Below are 23,913 nucleotides of genomic sequence, written 5' to 3'. Positions count from 1 at the left end.
AGACAACAACACAAAAGATCTTGGTCGACCTGTTCTTTTGTCCAATCGATTGGTCTACAATTTTAAACATATTTTTTCATATATAGACACTTGTGCTTAAAATCAAAATCAACTATATATATTTTTTTCTTAAGCTTTATTTAACTAGCAAGTCAGTTAAGAACAAATTCTTATTTACAATGACGGCCTACTGGGGAACCGTGGGTAAACTGCCTTGTTCAGGGGAAGAACGACAGATGTTTACCTTCGCAGCTTGGGGATTCGATCTAGCAACTGGCCCAACGCTCTAACCACTAGGTCACCTGCCGCCCAATATATGCACTGAGCTTGTCTAATGCTTTAAGAGCTCTGTTAGATGAAATAATTAAGACAAGTGACTAGAGGGAGTCCGACCGCAATTGATTTGATTGTGCCTGGCTCAAACTTGCTGCGCTGTGAAGGAAAAAAGAAGAAGATTAAAAATAAATAAAAAGACTAGCACCCATTGTCTCCTCCCTGGTGCAGCGACTACCACAGAACATCAGTGTTTATCACTCCGTCCATGTTGCTGTAGCAGCAATATAATCGCAGCCATTTCTGACTGAAAAGTTGTTACCGAAATCCTTCTTGCTCTCTTTACATGACATGTATACATCGCATGCATGTGACCAATAGGGCCTGTCCTATAGCATATCATAATCACATCAATACATTGGTTACAACAAACTCCAACACTGTAACATGTGAAAACTCAAAAACAGGGAAATGTTCACAGGTTGCTCAGGAGGTAAAGGGCAAGTGAGATGTGTGGAATAAATGTGACTAGTTGTGGAAAATACTGGGAGATCAATAAAAAAAATGTAGGGGGCAAGCGCTGCATGCATATTATGTGTTCCAAAGAGGTGCTGTATCGATTACAATATAGTTTCCAACCATTTGGAACAGTGTAAACACTGGATAAATTAAGCGTAGAGTGTTGTAGCAATTCAATTATTTTTGTAAATCCTTTATTACAGCAAAGACTAAAAACCAATCGCATGCATTTGTGAATGCAATTACCGAAATGGAACGGTTCAGTTATAGTTAAAGCTAATTATTCAATGGTTGCGTTGTTATTTTAATTTAAAATGCTTGATTGCATTTCACATCATTAAATGACTCGTATGCTGTGTGATGACATGAACGAATTACTGACTGACAAAGTAGCCTATATAAATATTGGCATATATGCCTAAGTAAGTTAATTAAGGTATTAAGACTAAAAGAGGATGTGCTCTTAGGCCTACAGTTCAATGGTAGTTATACAAGGCTGCTATACTAAGTCTACTAATGCTAACGAAATTACTTATTATAATGATAATAACAAAAAGGAGATCAAGAAAGAGGGTTATTATTATTATTATTATGGAGGATGCATGATATATCGGTGAACATATCGGAATCGGATGATATTAGCTAAAAAATAACATCGGCCCGATGTCTTGTTCAACGCCGATGGTTTTTCACAATGTCAAAGCTGACGTGCTTTATCTATATAACGTCGGTACATGACGTAATGGCGCCACAAAAAAGTTGGCGCTACACATGCAACACAGCATTCCTAAACGAGCCCACAATGTCTACTGTGTGGCTCGATAAGTCAAGCCGAGCAGTCATTTGAAAGAGTAATAACATTTCATCGAGACAACTCAAAGGCGACATTCATTAACACCAAGATAATGGAATTCATTGTCCTTGACAATCAACCGTTCTCTGTCGTGGGTGATGCGGACTTTCGCAACTGGTCGAGCACCTGTACACACTACCAAGTGCGCTATTTTTCAGATGTTGCCCTACCGGAGTTACACAGTAATATAGTCACTGCTATTAGCTTCACGACTGACATTTGGACCAGCGATATCAGCCCCATGAGCATGCCGAGTCTGACAGAAGTGGGTCGTCGAGGATTTTGTACTGAGGAAAGTAGTATCGCATGCTCATGAATGTGCTGGTTGTCATACCGCTGCTGCCATTTCAACCGCATTTGAGAACATGTTTGAAACATGAACACACTAGCTAGCTCCATTCGAACTGACTCGATAAATAAGCTCATCAACTGTGCCTGCAGCAGACTTGATACCCTCTGTCATGGCATTGAAACGCCTGCTGAACAAAACTGCCGACAGGCTGTGAACAAGCAATTGGGTGGCATTCTCGCTTTACTGTGTCGCAACCATGCTCGATGCTAAGTACAAGAACCGCTATTTTGATGCAGACAAGAAAAACAGGGTTTACGTGAAATGTTACATACACAGCTGGACAAGATGGAAATGGACATAGTGACCGTGCGCACCAAGGAAGAGAGGCCACGGACAGACAGTGCTGAAACTTCACTGCTTGACATGCATGATGAAATCCTGGTTGAAATATGAAACAACTGAACAAATTAACGTAACAGCATAGCAAGTAATTGAAAGAAATAGGTTTTGATTATGTTTTACTGGTAATGGGTTACAGCGTTGGACTAGTAACCGGAAGGTTGCAAGTTCAAACCCTCGAGCTGACAAGGTACAAATCTGTCGTTCTGCCCCTGAACAGGCAGTTAACCCACTGTTCCTAGGCCGTCTTTGTAAATAAGAATTTGTTCTTAACTGACTTGCCTGGTTAAATAAAATTTAAAAAAAATAATAATTACAAATTAAATGGGGACATATGTAAATGCCAAAAACACTGGACCTGTGGGACTCCCAATCACAGCCGAATGTGACAACGTGCCTGGATTGGAAGCAGAAACTGTAGTAACGCCTCTTACACTGAGATGCAGTGCCTTAGACCGCTGCGTCCGTGTGTGTTAACTATTGAACTGTACTAGAATGCTGAAAAGGCCGCTTAAATTGTAAATATCGGTATTGGTTTTTTTGGGCAAGGAAAATGTTTTGTTCACTTTTGAATGCTGGCGGTGCTTTCACTCTAGTGGTAGCATGAGACGGAGTCTACAACCCACACAAGTGGCTCAGGTAGTGCAGCTCATCCAGGATGGCACATCAATGCAAGCTGTGGCAAGAAGGTTTGCTGTGTCTGTCAGCGTAGTGTCCAGAGCATGGAGGCGCTACCAGGAGACAGGCCAGTATATCAGCAGACGTGGAGGAGGCCGTAGGAGGGCAACAACCCAGAAGCAGGACCGCTATCTCCGCCTTTGTGCAAGGAGGAGCAGAAGGAGCATTGCCAGAGCCCTGCAAAATTACCTCCAGCAGGCCACAAATGTGCATGTGTCTGCTCAAACGGTCAGAAACAGACTCCATGAGGGTGGTATGAGGGCCCGATGTCCACAGATGGGGGTTGTGCTTACAGCCCAACACCGTGCAGGACGTTTGGCATTTGCCAGAGAACACCAAGGATGGCAAATTCGCCACTGGTGCCCTGTGCTCTTCACAGATGAAAGCAGGTTCACACTGAGCACGTGACAGAGACTGGAGACGCCGTGGAGAACGTTCTGCTGCATGCAACATCGACCGGTTTGGCGGTGGGTCAGTCATGGTGTGGTGTGGCATTTCTTTGGGGGGCCGCACAGCCCTCCATGTGCTCGCCAGAGGTAGCCTGACTGCCATTAGGTACCGAGATGAGATCCTCAGACCCCTTGTGAGACCATATGCTGGTGCGGTTGGACCTGGGTTCCTCCTAATGCAAGACAATGCTAGACCTCATGTGGCTGGAGTGTGTCAGCAGTTCCTGCAAGAGGAAGGCATTGATGCTATGGACTGGCCCGCCCGTTCCCCAGACCTGAATCCAAGCACATCTGGGACATCATGTCTCGCTCCATCCACCACCGCCACGTTGCACAACAGACTGTCCAGGAGTTGGCGGATGCTTTAGTCCAGGTCTGGGAGGAGATCCATCAGGAGACCATTCGCCACCTCATCAGGAGCATGCCCAGGCTTTGTAGGGAGGTCATACAGGCACGTGGAGGCCACACACACTACGGAGCCTCATTTTGACTTGTTTTAAGGACATTAGATCTAAGTTGGGTCAGCCTGTAGTGTGGTTTTCCATTTTAATTTTGAGTGTGACTCCAAATCCAGACCTCCATGGGTTGATAAATTTGATTTCCATTGATAATTTGTGTGATTTTGTTGTCAGCACATTCAACTATGTAATGAAAAAAGTATTTAATAAGAATATTTCATTCATTCAGATCTAGGATGTGTTATTTTAGTGTTCCCTTTATTTTTTTGAGCAGTGTATATAGTTAGAAAGTAGCTTGCTTTACAACTAATGGCTCAGTCTCAGTAGAAAATGGTAGGAAGAACATGAGGCTTTCTCTGCAGCCTACAGGCTGGAGATAAAATGTATGACAATGTAATGAGATAGAAACTTGTTACATCATGCAGGTTTTTCTGATCAAATAGCCTAACCTAAATGGCGACAAATAAAATAAATGAGCTGACATGTTAACACCATATTCTAAAAACATGACAAGTCAAAGTGAAATGGACAATCAGGCTACTCACATCAGTGGTCCACAAGTTTCATGAGCTACATTGTCATGATCAGTGGTTTCAAGTTTGTATCCATACATTTTTGTACGAGCTGATCATAGCGAAAAAGAAAATACTCATGCATTTCCCGGGGTGTAAACAGATTGCAAATAGGCTCAGGATATTTCCTCCTGATAAAGTTGGGTAGCTGATATTCACTGATAGGGATCATACTTTTTCCCCAGCCCCAGCTAACACATCTGACACCAATAATAAACTAATCATGATATTGACTTTAGAATGCAATTAGTTTTGCCCCGGTCTGGACCGACCTTGACCCAAACATAGATGTCGATAAATTACATAATTTCAACTTTCATTAAGAATCGGGGAAAAAATACATTTCAACGTCCGGAATTGTGTCTTAACATTTCCTTCAGAACCTTTTATTGAACCGCGCTTACACGTATTTTAGACAGGATTTTTCAACTTAATTTTGCTTACTGGGACTATTCTTGTTGGGGCTGCAAGAATCAAATCAAAGTTTTTGTCATGTGCGCCGAATATAACAGGTGTAGGTAGACATTACAGTGAATTGCTTACTTACAGGCCCTAACCAAAACCTATTGTTTTACTTAACAATTGCACTATTAGGAGAACAATAGATAAGTAAAGAAATAAAAAATAAAAAAACTGTAAAAAGACAGTGAAAAATAACAGTAGCGAGGCTATATACAGTAACCGGTTAGTCGGGCTAATTGAGGTAGTTTGTGCTTGTAGGTATTGTTAAAGTGACTATGCATATATGACAAACAGAGTAGCATAAGATGTTACAGGTTGATGTCCTTTTAATAGGATATTCGTGATCGTACCTAGTCTAATTTATTGTCCAAAGATTGGCGAGTAATATTGACGTAACAGCCGCATTCCCACTCGCCTTCCGCGGATCCTTACGAGGCACCCCGCTCTGTGTCCTCTGTACCTTGTTCTCTTTCCAATAACGGGGATGTTGGCCTTGTCAGGTGTTAGTAGTATATCAAGTGCAACCTGCTTGTAAAAGAAAACATCTTTGTCTAATCCGAGGTGAGTGATCACTGTCCTGATATCCAAAATCATTTTTTTTGCAGTAAGATATGGTGGGAGAAACATTATGCACAAAATAAGTTGCAAATAACGCACAAAAAAAAAAACACATAACAGCTTAATTGTTTAGGTGCCAGTAAAACTTCTGCCATTTCTTCCGGCACCAGGACCAGCCCTGCATAATTGTATCCGTAAACTGACAGTTGATCGTCGGATTGGATGATACTCGTGAAAAAACAGAAGAGTTTTAATAAGCCTAAATAGAGGTTGGCAGAATACCTACCTGAACATTCTCATTGCAAAAAAGTGAGTAAAGTTCAAGTTGGCCAAAAGAAATATCACGACAGGCCTGATGGAAACAGCAAATTTGTCAGTTAATAACCTCTTAAAGCTAGGGGGCAGAATTTTCACTTTTGGATAAATAGCATGCCCAATTTCAAATTCCTGTTACTCATGCCAAGAATATAAGATACGCATATTATTCATAGATTTGGATAGAAAACACTCTGAAGTTTCTAAAACTGTTCGAATCATGTATGTGAGTATAACAGAACTTATGTAGCAGGCAAAACCCTGAGGACTAACTGTTCAGAATTATTTATTTTCTCTCTGTTCCCTATATTGTCTTTGCCATTGGATATTTAATAGGAACCTATTTTCAGTTCCTACCGCTTCCACTGGATGTCGCCAATCTTTGGAATATGGTTGAGGTTATTCCTTTGTGCTATGAAGTAGTAGGCCAACTCGGAACTGGGGATACTTTTGTGAGTTGCGCAAGATGTGCAAAGCAGTGCTGGTTTCTTTTCTTTCCTGTAATTGAATACAGATTGCACAGTCTACAATTTGATCGATTATTAACGTTTAAAAATACCTAACGTTGTATTACAAAAGTAGTTTGAAATATTTTGGCAAAGTTTATAGGCAACTTTTGAAATATTTTGTAGTGACGTTGCGTTTTTGTAAGCTGTTTTTTTCTGGATCAAACACGCTTTATAAATGGACATTTTCGATATATATGGATGGAATTAATCAAACAAAAGGACCAATTGTGGTGTTTATGGGACATATTGAAGTGCCAACAAAAGAAGCTCGTCAAAGGTAATGCATGTTCTATATTTTATTTCAGCGTTTTGTGTAGCGCCTGCTATGCTAGCTCCTTTGTTTACGGCTGGTGCAGGCCAGCCGTCAGGACAGACATACAACTTGGCGTCCTGCAGGTCCAGGCATGGATCAAAGCTGGCAAGACATTCAATAACGTCATCTTCATAGATGAATCAACCATGGCCCTGGAGCAATTTGCTCAAAATTGCTGCAGGGGAAAAAAGGAAGAAGAAGAAGATCAAGCAAGCAGAGTCCCAAGCATCCACTCAAACTCCATGTGTGGGGGGCAATTTCTGGCCAGGGACCAGGCCCATATTTGATTTTTGATGGTAACCATTTACAAAGTAAAAGGTACATAAAATATTGTAGCTTACACCTCACGGACTATATGTTTTATGTAGGATGCTACATTTTTGACCAGTTGCAACTAAGTTGGCGAAAAGGAAAAAAAATCCTACTTCTATTAGGCTGTTAACCTATCTCAGCTAGTTAAGTTATTTTATATAGCTCTAGGCTCCGAAGAAAGACTCCAATTAAGCCCTCTTGTTGTTTGTAAAGTCAAATAAAAATTAAGATTTTTGTTGAAATTAATTTCAACCTACACCAGTCTTCTCCATCTGTTGGTGTGCAACACTTGCATAACAAGCTATATTTTCAGCACCAGCCACTGCTCTCCTCCTATTGATTGTGCTGCGGTTGCTGCCAGTTGTTTTTAATTTGAACCTTTATTTAACTAGGCAAGTCAGGTAAGAAACCTTTCTTATTTACAACAAAGGCCTACCCTGGCCAAACCCGGATGACGCTGGGCCAATTGTGCGCCGCCTTATGGCACTCCCGATCACGGTGGCACTCCCAATCACAGTCGGCTGTGATACAGCCTGAAAATCGAACCAGGGACTGTAGTAAAGCCTCTTGCACCGAGATGCAGTGCCTTAGACGGATGCGCTACTTGGGAGCTATGACATACATACAGTGGGGCAAAAAAGTATTTAGTCAGCCACCAATTGTGCAAGTTCTCCCACTTAAAAAGATGAGAGGCCTGTAATTTTCATCATAGGTACACTTCAAATATGACAGACAAAATGAGGTTGAGGTTATTACACACTAATGACAAGTTCAAACAGGTGCCATTAATACAGGTAATGAGTGGAGGACAGAGGAGCCTCTTAACTTCTCATGACTCTCAAACCCGTATCCGGGAGCGTAACCATAGTCTCAAACTAATTAGCATAATGCAGCGGACATAAATCTTCCTAGAAAATCTTCCTATTCATGAAAATCACAAATTAAATATATTGAGACACAGCTTAGCCTTTTGTTAATCACACGGTCATCTCAGATTTTCAAAATATGCTTTACAGCCAACGCTAGACAAGCATTTGTGGAAGTTTATCATGGCATAATGCTATGCTAGGCTCCGCTACCAGCAGGCAACATTTTCACGAAAATAAGAAAAGCAATCAAATTAAATAATTTACCTTTGAAGAACTTCGGATGTTTTCACTCAAGAGACTCACAGTTAGATAGAAAATGTTCCTTTTTTCCCAAAAAATATTATTTTTGTAGGCGAAATAGCTCCGTTTGTTCTTCACGTTTGGCTGAGAAATCGACCGGAAAATGCAGTCACTACAACGGCAAACTTTTTTCCAAATTAGCTCCATAATATCGACAGAAACATGGCAAACGTTTAGAATCAATCCTCAAGGTGTTTTTCACATATCTATTCGATAATATATCCGTCGGGACAATTGGTTTCTCATAAGAAGCGACTTGTGTACGTTACGCAAGATTTTCTGCAGGAGCCATCATGTGACCACTTGCTCAATGTGGTCCCTTACGGCTATTCTTCAACATAAATGCGTAAAAAGACGCCACAATGCTGTAGACACCTTGGGGAATACGTAGAAAATGTAAGCTCATACGTAGCCCATCCACAGCCATATAAGGAGTCATTGGCATGAAGCGGTTTTTAAAAATGCAGCACTTCCTGATTGGATTTTTATCTGGGTTTCACCTGTAACATCAGTTCTGTTGCACTCACAGACAATATCTTTGCAGTTTTGGAAACGTCAGAGTGTTTTCTATCCAAAGCTGTCAATGATATGCATCGTCGAACATCTTTTCGTGACAAAATATCTTGTTTAAAACAGGAACGTTTTTTATCCAAAAATGAAAATACTGCCCCTAGAGTCGCAACAGGTTTAAGGACTGTTTGAGGTTGTGGACAGGTGTATTTTATACTGATAACAAGTTCAAACAGGTGCCATTAATACAGGTAACAAGTGGAGGACAGAGAAGCCTCTTAAAGAAGAAGTTACAGGTCTGTGAGAGCCAGAAATCTTGCTTGTTTGTAGGTGACCAAATATTTATTTTCCACCATAATTTGCCAAATAAATTCATTACATCCTACTATGTGATTTTCTGGATTTTTTTTCTCATTTTGTCTGTCATAGTTGAAGTGTACCTATGATGAAAATTACAGGCCTCTCATCTTTTTAAGTGGGAGAACTTGCACAATTGGTGGCTGACTAAATACTTTTTTGCCCCACTGTACATATAGTTGAAGTCGGAAGTTTACATAATTAAAACTATTCATTAAAACTAGTTTTTCAACCACTCCACACATTTCTTGTTAACAAACTATATAGTTTTAGCAAGTTGGTTAGGACATCTGCTTTGTGCATGACAAATAATTTAGCCAACAATTGTTTACAGACAGATTATTTCACTGCATCACAATGCCAGTGGGTCAGAAGTTCACATACACTAAGTTGACTGTGCCATTAAATAGCTTGGAAAATTCCCAAAAATTATGTCCTGGCTTTAAGAAGCTTCAGAGATGATATCAATTAGACATCATTTGAGTCAATTGGAGGTGTACCTGTGGATGTATTTCAAGGCCTACCTTCAAACTCCGTGCCTCTTTGCTTGACACCTTGGAAAATTCCAGAAAATTATGTCCTGGCTTTAAGAAGCTTCTGAGATTATGTCAATTAGACTAATTGACATCATTGGAGGTGTACCTGTGGATGTATTTCAAGGCCTACCTTCAAACCCAGTGCCTCTTTGTTTGACATCATGGGAAAATCAAAATAAAGCCAATTGTAGACCTCCACAAGTCTGGTTCATCCTTCGGAGAAATTTCCAAACGCCTGAAGGTGCCACGTTCATCTGTACAAACAATAGTATGCAAGTATAAACACTAAGGGACCACGCAGCCATCACACCGCTCAGGAAGGAGACGCGTTCGGTCTCCTGGAGATGAATGTAATATTGGTGCAAAAAGTGCAAATAAACCCCAGATCAACCTTGTGAAGATGCTGGAGGAAACAGGTACAAGTATCTATATCCACAGTAAAACGAGTCCTATATCGACATAACCTGAAAGGCCGCTCAGGAAGGAAGATGTCACTGCTCCAAAACCGCCATAAAAAAAGCCAGACTACGGTTCGCAACTGAACATGGGGACAAAGATTTTGAGAAATGTCCTCTGGTCTGATGAAACAAAAATAGAACTGTTTGGCCATAATGACCATCTTCATGTTAGGAGGAAAAAGGGGGAGGCTTGCAAGCCAAAGAACAAAATCTGGGGGACTGGTGCACTTCACAAAATAGATGGCATCATGAGGCAAGGAAAATTATGTGGATATATTGAAGCAACATCTCAAGACATTAGTCAGGAAGTTAAAGCTTGGTCGCAAATGGGTCTTTCAAATGAACAATGACCCCAAGCAAACTTCCAAAGTTGTGGCAAAATGGCTTAAGGATAACAAAGTCAAGGTATTGGAGTGGCCATCACAAAGCCCTGTTCTCAATTCCATAGAACATTTGTGGGTAGAACTGAAAAAGCATGTGCGAGCAAGGAGGCCGACAAACCTGACTCATTTACACTAGCTCTGTCAGAAGGAATGGGCCAAAAATCACCCTACTTATTGTGGGAAGCTTGTGGAAGGCTACCCGAAACATTTGACCCAAATTAAATAGTTTCAAGGCAATTCTACCAAATACTAATTGAGTGCATGTAAACTTCTGACCCACTGGGAATGTGATGAAAGAAATAAAAGCTGAATTAATAATTCTCTACTATTATTCTGACATTTCACATTCTTAAAATAAAGTGGTGACCCTAACTGAACTAAAACAGGGAATTTTTACTAGGATTACAATGTCAGGAATTGCGAAAAACTGAGGTTAAATGTATTTGGCTAAGGTGTATGTAAACTTCCGACTTCAACTGTATCCACACACACACATATATATATATATATATTTTTTTTTGAGAACATTAACTTTGTGTAGGTAGATGTGGAAAGATAGATACAAATTATTTGTTGCAAGTTGGGGGGTTCACACCTAGCTCAAGTTGGGGAGGGGGGTTCACACCTAGCTCAGCTATTAGACAATTCTTTAGTAAAGGTTGAATAGTCTATTGTTCAGCTAATAGCCCATTCTCCTACTCTTGTGAAAAACTACTAATAATACTTTTCCCCCTTTCCACATAATGATTCCAATTGATAGTGTTTTTAGCCACAGTCGGCCCCAACTAAATAAATTTGGGCACAGTCGATAGCATGCTGGACTTCGGGCTAGAATGTTGAGAGCTCGAAACCTGCTCGTTTCATTACATTATTATGCCGGTCTCAGAGTAAATAGCGTCATTCAGTACTCTTGTGGGCATGCTGGTAGGATGTAATGTTTTTTATTCTGTATATATGAAAAACAAAATCAGCCTTTACTTAAATCATGTTTCTAGTCTATTGCATAGTTATTACAATGTGGAATCATTGATGTCCCAGGAGCAGTAAACACTGTTGAAGTGTATAATTGTAATACATACATGCAGACACAGCATCAATCAAATAATGGAGTTTGATACACCTGGTATTGGATATGACAGAGAGAAAAAAAAACTTGCTAAATAATAATTTTCGTAAATTACCTTTATGACAAAGAAATATGCAATCGTTTGTCTCTACATTAACTAACATTTTCCTCTCAATTGTACATGTGTTTTGCTTGACTCATTACGACGTTATAACTACTTACATTTACATTTTGTCAGCCATTTTTGCTGAAGTCACCAGGGTCGGGTGGCTCGCGTCAAATTCGTCATTGATACCACCCGATATGATTGGTCATATAAAAACTTTGGGTTCCCAAATGCATAATGAGTTCTCTAACTCCCGCTTGTGGTGGTCTGGAGCAATGAAGCCGTGACGCTGGGTACCTCTAGGTCATGTGGTGTAAGCATGCAACTTTTAAAGGAGGAACCACAGTATGCACATATTGATATAAACTTGGGAGTCACTCAATGACTCGTTGTGTGATCCTCCAACTACAACTCGGGAAAGCATGCAGTTTATAAGGTTACAGATTAAATAAGTTATGACGAACTTCACAGGGTGTTGAAAGCGCACGGTGGTGAACTTGATGCTGCTTTCCAATAAATATAGAGGGGGTTATTCTAGTGAAATGATGCTAGATACTTGGCTGCCGTTTGACAAACACATAATGAGATTATGGACAGAGAATTTGAAAGCTACACTCACACTGTTCGACCTGTTTGCTAGAGCGCACTGGCCAACCCCAGAGAGGGTACATTTGCTATATAATGCAACATTTGTCACAAAACCCATTGAATGTGTATCTTTTATTCGGTACATGGGAATTTAACAGCAAAAGTTATTTTTACATGCACTACGTCATTACGTCATCACTCACACCATTTTCTCCACAACAAGTCAATTTGATGGAAACGTCTCGTGGGAAAATGCTTATATTGCTTTTATGCAGATTTTTTATTTTTTATTCACGAGAATCTGTCACCAAATTACATGAAAGCTGATCGGGTGACGACATGAAGCGTGTGGACGGAGAGATACAGCTTCACTATCCATTCAGAGCAGCAGAATCAACGTAGGCCTACAGCCTGCCATTCTCTTTACAGGCAGTTGAGTTATTTAGACCATGTGGAACCAAATGACTGAGAAAGATGCGTGTCGGTACCCGAAAATGGCGATTTTCCCAGTCACGGATAAAAAAAAAAATTTAAATAAATACTCTGTTCATAACCGTATCCAGAAGATTGCCCATATTCGTTATGACAACCGTTTTGTCCGACAACTCAACACACCCCTATTGCTAACGAAGATGTTAATCTAGGTCACATGAAATGGCTCACATCAAGTGTGTCTTTCTGAACAGTGTTATCCCACAAAATGCATTTTGGAAATGATATATTACATTGTCTGCTTCATTACAGTAGTTGCATGTTCAATAATATGAGAGGATAGGCTTGCTATTGGCCCGTCTTTTAAGCTCTTAAAATATAATGTACCCATGCACGGTATTTTATGTTGGTCATGTCATTTTACAGTTTGGAACTAATTTAACCATTTGTTAATTGGTTAATCGGCAGCAACATTTATCGAAATGTGCATCCTTTGTTAGTAGGAAAGTTGTGACAAGGTTCGCCTCCTCCCAGAGCCCTGAGTGTGACTCACCTTGGCCACTTTGTGATTGGCTGCAGTCTCATGTGAGGTATTCTTCAGTCCTTCTTTGAGTTGAGTGATGAAGATGTCATAGCCTTCTGTGTTGGACACATCTACCTTCTCTAGGCAGGCCGAGAGCATCTGCTGAGCCTGCAGGGAACACACACACACACAGATCCACACTCACCATAGGATAGAGATACAATAATTGGTTTACTGATGGAACCGAAACCTTTTTACACAAGATCGTATGCCAATTGTTAACACTGACAAAAATGCCGGGGGCATTTGCTTTCAGAAATAAGCATTTTCAAAACGCAGACAATCAAAAAAATCTGTTTCTCAAACCATTTCACCTGCATTTTATATTGAGAGTCAACAAGGTTTCGAAAGCATTCCACAGGGACGCTTGCCCAATGTTGACTCCAATGCTTCCCACAGTTGTGTCAAGTTGGCTGGATGTCCTTTGGGTGGTGGACCATTCCTGATACACAGAGGAAACTGTTGAGCGTGAACACCAGCAGCGTTGCAGTTCTTGATACACAAACCAGTACTCCTACTACCATACCCCATTCAAAGGCACTGACATATTGCCTTACCCATTCACCCTCTGAATGGCAAAGATTCACAAGCTATTCCTCAACTGGATTTAACAAGTGACTTCAATGTAGGATCATAGCTTTCACCTGGTCAGTCTCATGGAAAGAGCAGGTGTAATTTTCATCAAGGGACAGAGAAGTGCAACGCTATTTGGCCATCAGCCACACAAGTAAATTATACTGAACTAAAATAAAACGCAACCATTTCAAAGACTTAACTGAGTTACCATACATAAGGAAATCAATCAATTTAAATAAATTCATTAGGCCCTCCCTAATCTATGGATTTCACATGACTGAGAACAGATATATGCATCTGTTGGTCACAGGTACCTTAAATTTAGGGGCGTGGATCAGAAAATTTGTGAGTATCTGGTGTGACCACCATTTGCCTCATGCAGCGCAACATCTCCTTCGCATAGAGTTGATCAGGCTGTTGATTGTGGCCTGTGGAATGTTGTCCCACTCCTCTTCAATGTCTATATGAAGTTGCTGGATATTGGCGGGAACTGGAACACGTGGCAAGTCAAATTCAAGGATTTGAGTACTTCGTCAAGCACTAATATTTATTTTCAAGGCCCATCAATTTGAAAATAGTTTGTATTATGCAATTGTTTCTAGTTGCAAGCATAAGGCAGAATATTGCCACAAAAAAACAACTTAGTATTCATCACTACCAAAGTTCTACTCAATAATACGCATTTGACTACATACATGAGTGGTACAGTGGGGCAAAAAAGTATTTAGTCAGCCACCAATTGTGCAAGTTCTCCCACTTAAAAAGATGAGGCCTGTAATTTTCATCATAGGTACACTTCAACTATGACAGACAAAATGAGAAAAAAAATCCAGAAAATCACATTGTAGGATTTTTAATGAATTTATTTGCAAATTATGGCATTTGGTGCCTAATCAGTCATTTCTGTACCTGAGAGAGGCGGTGTGGGTGGAATGAGCGAGCTTGCCTGGCAACCAGAGAGCGAAACACGTGAGGAAATAAAACTTTAGTCTGCCTGGAAATGAATTAGCAAGACCAATATTAACATATTTGATAATTAGGTTTTAACCAACTTGAGAAAATGTCAAATTTTCTAGGTTTTCTCTAGTACTTGAATTTTACTTGTGTCAAAATCAAGTACTTTAAGCACCTTGTGCGAACCCTGTGAATAACAAGTCAATCCAAAGCATCCCAAACATGCTCAACGGGTGACATGTCTGGTGAGTATGCAGGCCATGGAAGAACTGGGACATTTTCAGCTTGTGGAATTGTGTACAGATCCTTGCGACATGGGGCTGTGCATTATGCTGAAACACGAGGTGATGGCTGCGGATGAATGGCAAGACGATGGGCCACATGATCTCGTCGCGGTGTCTGTGCATTTAAATTGTCATCGATAAAATGCAAGTGTTGTTTGTCCGTAGCTTATGCCTGCCCATACCATAACACCACCATGGAGCACTCCATTCACAACAATGACATCAGCAAACCGCTCGCCCACACAACGCCATACACGTGGGTCTGCGGTTGAGAGGCCGGTTGGACGTACTGCCAAATTCTCTAAAACGACATTGGAAGCAGCTTATGGTAGAGAAATAAACATTAAATTCTCTGGCAACCGCTCTGGTGGACATTCCTGCATGTCAATTGCACGCTCCCTCAAAACTTCAGGCACCTGTGGCATTGTGTTGGGTGACAAAACTGCACATTTTGGAGTATCCTTTAATTGTCCCCAACACAAAGTGCACCTCTAATGATCATGCTGTTTAATCAGGTTCTTGATATGCTACACCTGTCAGGTGGATGTATTATCTTGGCAAAGGACAAATGCTCACTAACAGGGATCCCACAACTTTTGTGCACTAAATTTGAGAGAAAAGCCTTTTGTGCATATGGAAAATGTCTGGGATCTTTACATGTAACGTTCATATTTTTGTTCAGTGTTGCTTACAATGAAAAAGCAAGGTATCTTTTGCAAAAACGATGCATGGCCTTCATATTTCTAATGTTTATCATATAAATAATGTAGCCAGCTACATTTCCTAATGTTTTGCTGAAAGTTAACCTTGCATTTTTTATTTTCTATCAGAGAAAAACTACAACAGAAGAAGTTACAGGAGAGAAGAATCTTACACATCAGTCAGAGCGCCGACTTGTGCTCCAATTATAATTTTTACATGTATTTAACCAGGTATGCCAGTTGAGAACAAGTTCTCATTTAAAACTGACCTGGCAAAGATAAAGCAAAGCAGTGCGACACAAACACAGTTACACATGGGATAAACAAATGTACAGTCAATAACACAATAGAAAAGTCTATATACAGTGTTTGCAAATTAAGTAATAGGGAGGTAAGGCAATAAAATAGGCCATAGTGTCAAAATAATTACAATTTAGCAATTAAACACTGGAGTGATATATGTGCAGATGATGATGTGCAAGTAGCAATACTGGGGTGCAAAGGAGCAAAATAATAATAATAAAATAACAGTATGGGAATGAGGTAGTTGGATGGGCTATTTACAGATGGGCTATGTACAGGTGCAGTTATCTGTGAGCGGTGCTTTACCTAGCAAATACTTATAAATGGCCTGAAGCCAGTAGGTTTGGCGACGAGTATGAAGCGAGGGCCAGCCAACGAGAGCATACAGTTCGCAGTGGTGGGTAGTATATGGGGCTTTGGTGACAAAAACAGACGGCACTGTGATGGACTACATCCAGTTTGCTGAGAAAAGTGGAGGCTATTTTGTAAATGACACCGCCGAAGTCAAGGATGGGTAGAAAAGTCAGTTTTACGATGGTATGTTTGGCAGAATGAGTGAAGGATGCTTTGTTGCGAAATAGGAAGCAGATTCTAGATTTAAGTTTAAATTGGAAATGCTTAATGTGAGCCTGGAAGGAGAGTTTACAGTCTAGCCAGATACCTAGCTATTTGCAGTTGTCCACATATTCAAAGTCAGAACAGTCCAGAGTAGTGATGCAAGGCGGGCTGGCGTGTGCGGGCACCGACCGGTTGAAGAGCATGCATTTAGCTGGAGGCCAAAGGAGGAGCGTTGTATGGCATTGAAGCTCATTTGGAGGTTTGTTAACAGTGTCCAAAGAAGGGCCAGAAGTATACAGAATGGTGTCGTCTGCGTAGAGGTGGATCAGAGAATCACCAGCACCAACTTGCTCGACACATCTTGGTTTCGCCTGTAGCATTAGTTCTGTGGCACTCACAGACAATATCTTTGCAGTTTTGGAAACGTCAGAGTGTTTTCTTTCCAAAGCTGTCAATTATACGCATAGCCGAGCATCTTTTCGTGACAAAATATCTTGTTTAAAACAGGAACGTTTTTTTAATCGATAAATTAATGCAAGACGGTTAGGACATCTACTTTGTGCATAACACAAGTCATTTTCTTAACCATTTTTTACAGATGGATTATTTCACTGTATCACAATTCCAGTGGGTCAGAAGTTCACATACACTAAGTTGACAATGCCATTAAACAGCTGGGAAAATTCCAGAAAATGTTGTCATGGCTTTAGAAGCTTCTGATAGGCTAATTGACATCATTTGAGTCAATTGGAGGTGTACCTGTGGATGTATTTCAAGGTCTACCTTCAAACTCAGTGCCTCTTTGCTTGACATCATGGGAAAATCAAAATAAGTCAGCCAAGACCTCAGAAAAAAAATTGTAGACCTCTGGTTCATCCGTGGGATCAATTTCCAAACGTACAAACAATAGTACACAAGTATAAATACCATGGGACCACGCAGCTATCATACCGCTTAGGAAGGAGAAGCGTTCTGTCTCCAAGAGATGAATGTAATATTGGTGCAAAAAATGCAAATCAACCCCAGAACAACCTTGTGAAGATGCTGGAGGAAACAGGTATAAAAGTATCTATATCCACAGTAAAACGAGTCCTATAGACATAACCTGAAAGGCCGCTCAGCAAGGAAGTAGCCACTCCTCCAAAACTGCCATAAAAGAGCCAGACTACGATTTGCAGCTGAACATGGGGACAAAGATCGTACTTTTTGGAGAAATGTCCTCTGGTCTGATGAAACAAAAATAGAACTGTTTGGCCATAATGACCATTGTTATGTTTGGAGGAAAAGGGGGGAGGCTTGCAAGCTGTAGAACACCATCCCAACTGTGAAGCACCGGGGTGGCAGCATCATGTTGTGGGGGGGTGCTTTGCTGCCGGAGGGACTGGTGCACTTCACAAAATAGATGGCATCATGAGGCAGGAAACTTATGTGGATATATTGAAGCAACATCTCAAGAGATCTCGGGGACTTCCAAATGGACAACGACCCCAAGCATACTTCCAAGGTTGTGGCAAAGTCAAGGTATTGGAGTTGCCATCACAAAGCCCTGACCTCAATCCCATAAAAAAATTGTAGGCAGAACTGAAAAAGCGTGTGCGAGCAAGGAGGCCTACAAACCTGACTCAGTTAACACCAGCTCTGTCAGGAGGAATGGGCCAAAATTCACCCAACTTATTGTGGGAAGCTTGTGGAAGGCTAACCGAAACGTTTGACCCAAGTTATACAATTTAAAGGCAAATACTAATTGAGTGTATGTAAACTTCTGACCCACTGGGAAGCTGAAATAAATCCATCTCTACTATTATTCTGACATTTCACAGTCTTAAAATAAAGTGATGATCCTAGTTGACGTAAGACAGGGAATATATACTAGGATTAAATGTTAGGAATTGTGAAAAACTGAGTTTAATAAATGTATTTGGCTAAGGTGTATGTAAACTTCCGACTTCAACTGTATATTTCATCCGAGTAGAGAAGTGCAACTGAAGCACAAAATTATTCCTTTTACATTCATGATTTGGAGCGAAACCTGACAGAAGCCGAGCAGAATTTACAGTAAGAAGCTATTTAGATTTGTGTTTACAACATGCAGCAAGAGTTTCTGCATTTTTCAAGCAGAAAGGGAAAGACTCACTGTGTTTTGTAAATGCAGATCTAAATGGCTTCTTCATTTAATAAATCATTCACAAATGTGTTCCATTGAAAACATTCTTAAAAATGTGTCCTGTAAAATGTAAAACTATAGAAATATGAGTGACTTTACAGAGCATCATCTAGTAACAGAATTATCCACTCATAGCTGGCATGGAGAGGCAGTCACTACTCATTAGGGAGAGCCGCCTTGGAGTGATGGGGCAGATCAGACGAGACAAAGCAGGCAGGCAGTAATAGACTGCTGCAGAAGAGGAGAGGAACAGCCTGGGCAGATCAATAATACTTGCAGCAAAGTATACACAGCCACACCAGGAAGCCGCCCACAGGTGTTATTAAGGTTATTAAAGGCACAATCTGTAATTTCAACCAGTCTGACCGTGCCATGTAACCACTGTCAAAGTCATAGACTGAGCGATGGATGCAAGAATTGAAAAAAAAAAAAAAAAACCTTCACTCAGGAGTGAAAAAAAAGCTTCAATCTGCAGGTGGGCCAACAGGACGAAAAAAAGAAAAGAAAAACTTTCCCACCCGGTTTTCACAGAATCTTAGAATAAAATGATTTTACTAAATAAGCAACTCTTGCCCCTTATCCCTCTCCAGTAACACTTAGGGGCACTTGCACTGGCATGCAGCCAATATCAATACGGAGACAACTTCAGAGCATATAAATAAAGAAAACATGTTCTTATATTATATAATAAACCATAAAATGTCATTTAGCAGACTTTTTATCCAAAGCAACTTACAGTCCTGCGAGCATACATACTATATTACAGCAATTCCATGGTCCAGTATGTACTGCGGTTTTGGGTTCACGGTTCAGCAGAAAACGAAATTCCAACAGTTATGTAGTTAATATTTGTGGTCCAGTTACTGTAAAGTCATTCAATGTTCCTGGTATTGTTTGTTTAGACGGGGATTGTTATGTTGGGCCTCAAGTAGGGTGCTTTTAAATTTCGCATTTTTTCTCTCTCAAATAAACAAAAACGAACTGTTGGAAGTTGTACTCGTTCCGAAATGGACCTGGGGCTTTCCCACCCGGACAAATATGAATAAATAAATTGTTCAATATCGAGACCCTCTCCGAACAGACGACCTGTTCCATATAGACGTGATCGGATCCAAGTGAGGGAAGCAGCAGAAAATTCAATTTACGCAATTTTATTAAAATCAGTGCTGATACAGCACAAGCGAGAACAGGCGGAGGAGGGGCCTTGCAGTGTGTGTACTGTGAGCGAGTGAAACAGGAGCAAGGGAGGGGCAGCAACCAACCAAACCGGCTTGCGCTAGTCGACTAACTTCTAGCTTGTCATAGCTAGGTTATATATGATCACGTTGTACTTGTCTTAACTGCATCAAACCGAGTGAAGCTAGTTGGCTAAAATAGCTAGCTAAATTAGCCAGCTATCTAGGCTAATCAGAGTCTGCATACGCTTTCTTACTGTTCTAGTTACAAACACCACCTCCATTCAGATTATTAAATAGCATCTACCTGGCTCTTGTTCGTTGTAGCATATACTTCACTTAACTCCATCTTCCATTGATTAGATAATCTCCTAACTTGGCTCTATGACTGTAATGGCGCTTTGTAGCAGACAACAAGCTACACACACACCACTCTGCACATTGAGCAGTGGAGAACATACTATTAACTTTTTATCCACAGCTCTGTCCATCGCCATTGTAAGCGACTGTGAAGTCAAAATGTTCCCAAACGGGAGATTTAAATGACAGAGGATCCTCCAATTCTGTCTTATCGATCCCACCACTCGCCGCGACAGAGTTCCTCGGCTGCACCTCAAAAAACAGATAGTTCGAAATCTACCAGTTAAGATTATACATTTTGATTACGTGTGCGTGCATAGGCTGCAGTTGATTTAAAGGAATAGCCCCCAAAAAATAAAAACTCAGATTTACTGACAAGGCAATGGCATACATCTCAGTGTAGGCATAGCGTAAAGGCCTTGTGTTTTATTTATGTACTCATTCCAGGTTCACAGTGCGGACCATACCAAGGTCCTCATACTTTACAGTTTGGTATGAATACGTGTACCATTACAGCCCTAGTCCCTACCCTGGTGTTACAAGCTAGAGGTTGACCGATGCCAATACCGATTATTGGAGGACCAAAAAAAATCAGATACCGATTAATCGGCCAATTTTCTTAAATGTATTTGTAATAATAACAATTAAAATCATACTGAACGAACACTTAATATAATACATCAATAAAATCAATTTAGCCTCAAATAAATACTGAAACATGTTCAATTTGGTTTAAATAATGCAAAAACAAAGCGTTGGAGAAGAAAGTAAAAGTACAATATGTGCCATGTAAGAAAGCTAACGTTTAAGTTCCTTGCTCAGAACATGAGCGCATATGAAAGCTGGTGGTTCCTTTTAGCATGAGTCTTCAATATTCCCAGGTAAGAAGTTTTAGGTTGTAGTTATTATAGGAATTATAGGACATTTCTCTCTCTACCACTTGTATTTCATATACCTTTAACTATTGGATGTTCTTATAGGCACTTTAGTATTGCCAGTGTAACAGTATAGCTTCGTCCCTCTCCTCGCTCCTCCCTGGGCTCGAACCAGGAACACATCGACAACAGCCACCCTCGAAGCAGCGTTACCCATGCAGAACAAGGGGAACAACCACTCCAAGTCTCAGAGCGAGTGACGTTTGAAACGCTATTAGCGCGCACCCCGCTAACTAGCTAGCCATTTCACATCGGTTACACCAGCCTAATCTCGGGAGTTGATAGGCTTGAAGTCAAACAGCGCAATGCTTGAAGCAGAGACGAGCTGCTGGCAAAACACACGAAAGTGCTGTTTGAATGAATGCTTACGAGCCAACTGGTGCCTACCACCGCTCAGTCAGACTGCTCTATCAAATCAAAGACTTACTTATAACATAATAACACACGAAATACGAGCCTTGGGCCACTAATATGGTCGAATCCGGAAACTATCATCTCGAAAACAAGACATTTATTCTTTCAGTGAAATACAGAACCGTTTAGTATTTTATCTGATGGGTGGCATCCATAAGTCTAAATATTCCTGTTACATTGCACAACCTTCAATGTTATGTCATAATTACATAAAGTTCTGGCAAATTAAGCGGCCCAAACTGTTGCATATACACTGACTGCGTGCAATGAACGCAAGAAAAGTGACAATTTCACCTGGCTAATATTGCCTGCGAACCTGGATTTCTTTTAGCTAAATATGCAGGTTTAAAAATATATACTTCTGTGTATTACTCACAACAGTAAGAATTTGGGCTGTTAACAAAACAAGTATCGCAATATTTTTTCCGTGGTAAAAATGATAACGCAAAGCAGACCTAACTCTTAACCTGCTGTATGTACAATAGTGTGCTATAGCTTGGAAGATAAATACATTTGACTCCGGATAACAATAAAGTGATCTTAATATTAACATAATGCAGTAGAGCTGTTTTCCTTAAGAAGTTAACACACAAACAGATTTTCCTGCCACGATACTGAGTATTATGATGCTGACATCGTCACGGCCCTATTTAGAATGTATTAAGAAATACATTTTTTGTTGTTAGATGCAGCCAAAGTAGCAAGTTACCTGTTTTTGAGCATTGTTGTTCGTTGTGTGTGGTACTAGAAGACAATTGTTAAAGATACAATATGATGGTTAGTGATTCTATTAATGGGTTTTAAAACCCTATCAATGGGTTTTAAAAAAACTCAAATGTGAGTTTGGCAACTTTTCCAAGTGCTATGTACGAGTGCGTTTTGTGTCATGCGTCAGTGGCTGGCTCTCTTACCTCTGTAACAGGCAGCTCTAGCTGGACCATGTCCTCTGGTTTGGCCACGGGGGCCTGCAGGGCTGTGTCCAGCAGCAGGATACCGTTCAAGTCCTTTCTGCAGCCCACTGCGTAGTCGTCCACGAAGAGGACCTTGTCTACCGCAGGGAAATACTGACACCTAACACGGCCTCCAGGTTTAGCTAGGAACACAAACATCAGGGTATTAGAGTAGCTACTAAGACCTAGCATTAGCTGTACTTTCGTCAGATTATAACTCCATGTTTACCAGATAATAAAATAGACTTAATTTAGTCTTTGAAATATTGATTTACTAAACTGCAAGTTGCTTGTTACGTTCACAATATTTGCACAGAAATACGGAAACCCTATTAATATCTCACAAAACTTTATTTGTTTCAATTATACCATCTCCTCAAAAAATAATGTTTTATTGCCCTATCGGGTAGCCTTATTATTGTTACTGTAAAGATACTTACTCACAATGAAAACAATTTCCCAAACAACCCTTAAGACTTTTGTAGCATCTACTATGTTACTACCACTTCATTATGTGCTGTAATATAAAATGCTAGGGTAATGCTAATTCAACCTGGTTCAAGCTAATCACCATTCCTATTATTCTGGGAAACAAGGATGAACAATTGGCTACATACAGTGCATTCGAAAAGTATTCAGATCCCTTGACTTTCTCCACATTTTGTTACTTTACAGCCTTATTCTAAAATTGATTTTTAAAACATTTCTAAATTTAAACACCCTATAATGACAAAGAAAATACAGGGTCAGAATTTTGTTTTACAAATGTATATAAAAACAGAAATAGCACATTTAAAAAAGGATTCAGACCCTTTACTCAGTACTTTGTTGAAGCACCTTTGGCAGCGATTACAGCCTCGAGTCTTCTAGGTTACGACGCGGCAAGCTTGGCACACCTGTATTTGGGGAGATTCTCCCATTCTTCTCTGCATAGCCTCAACATTCTGTCAGGAAGGATGGGGAGCGTCACCACACAGCTATTTTCACTTATCTCAAGAGATGTTCGATCAGGTTCAAGTCTGGCCTCTGGTTGGGCCGCTCAAGGACATTGAGACTTGTCCCGAAGCCACTTCTGCGTAGTCTTGGCTGTGTGCTTAGGGTCGCTGTCCTGTTGGAAGGTGAACCTTCTCCCCAGTCTGAGGTCCTGATCGCTCTGGAGCAGGTTTTCATCAAGGATCTCTGTACTTTTCTCCCTTCATCTTTCCCTCGATCCTGACTAGTCTCCCAGTCCTTGCTGCTGAAAAACATACCCACAGCATGACGCTGCCACCACCATGCTTCCCTGTAGGGATAGTGCCAGGTTTCCTCCAGAAGTGACGCTTGGCATTCAGGCAGGCTGTCATGTGCCATTTACTGAGGTGTGGCTTCCATCTGGCCACTCTACCATAA

The 23,913-nt window shown here is 40.6% G+C and overlaps 1 protein-coding gene across 22 annotated transcripts in view; it reads right to left on the bottom strand.

Annotated features, from left to right (window-relative positions):
• Positions 1-23,913, bottom strand: part of LOC112254114 (baculoviral IAP repeat-containing protein 6) — a 136,564-nt gene that overhangs the window by 110,050 nt on the left and 2,601 nt on the right. For all 22 annotated transcript variants that reach the window (XM_024426356.2, XM_024426412.2, XM_024426459.2 and 19 more), the window contains exons 2-3: positions 22,486-22,667; positions 13,121-13,258 (exon numbers count right to left, since the gene is read on the bottom strand). In XM_024426356.2, coding sequence (XP_024282124.1) covers positions 13,121-13,258; positions 22,486-22,667 — 320 coding nt within the window. The remainder of the gene's footprint in view (positions 1-13,120; positions 13,259-22,485; positions 22,668-23,913) is intronic.

The sequence above is a fragment of the Oncorhynchus tshawytscha genome, linkage group LG01 (assembly GCF_018296145.1).
Source record: "Oncorhynchus tshawytscha isolate Ot180627B linkage group LG01, Otsh_v2.0, whole genome shotgun sequence".
Lineage (NCBI taxonomy): Eukaryota > Metazoa > Chordata > Actinopteri > Salmoniformes > Salmonidae > Oncorhynchus > Oncorhynchus tshawytscha.
Note: the sequence above shows the minus strand (reverse complement) of the source record. Positions and strands in the feature narration are given on the sequence as shown.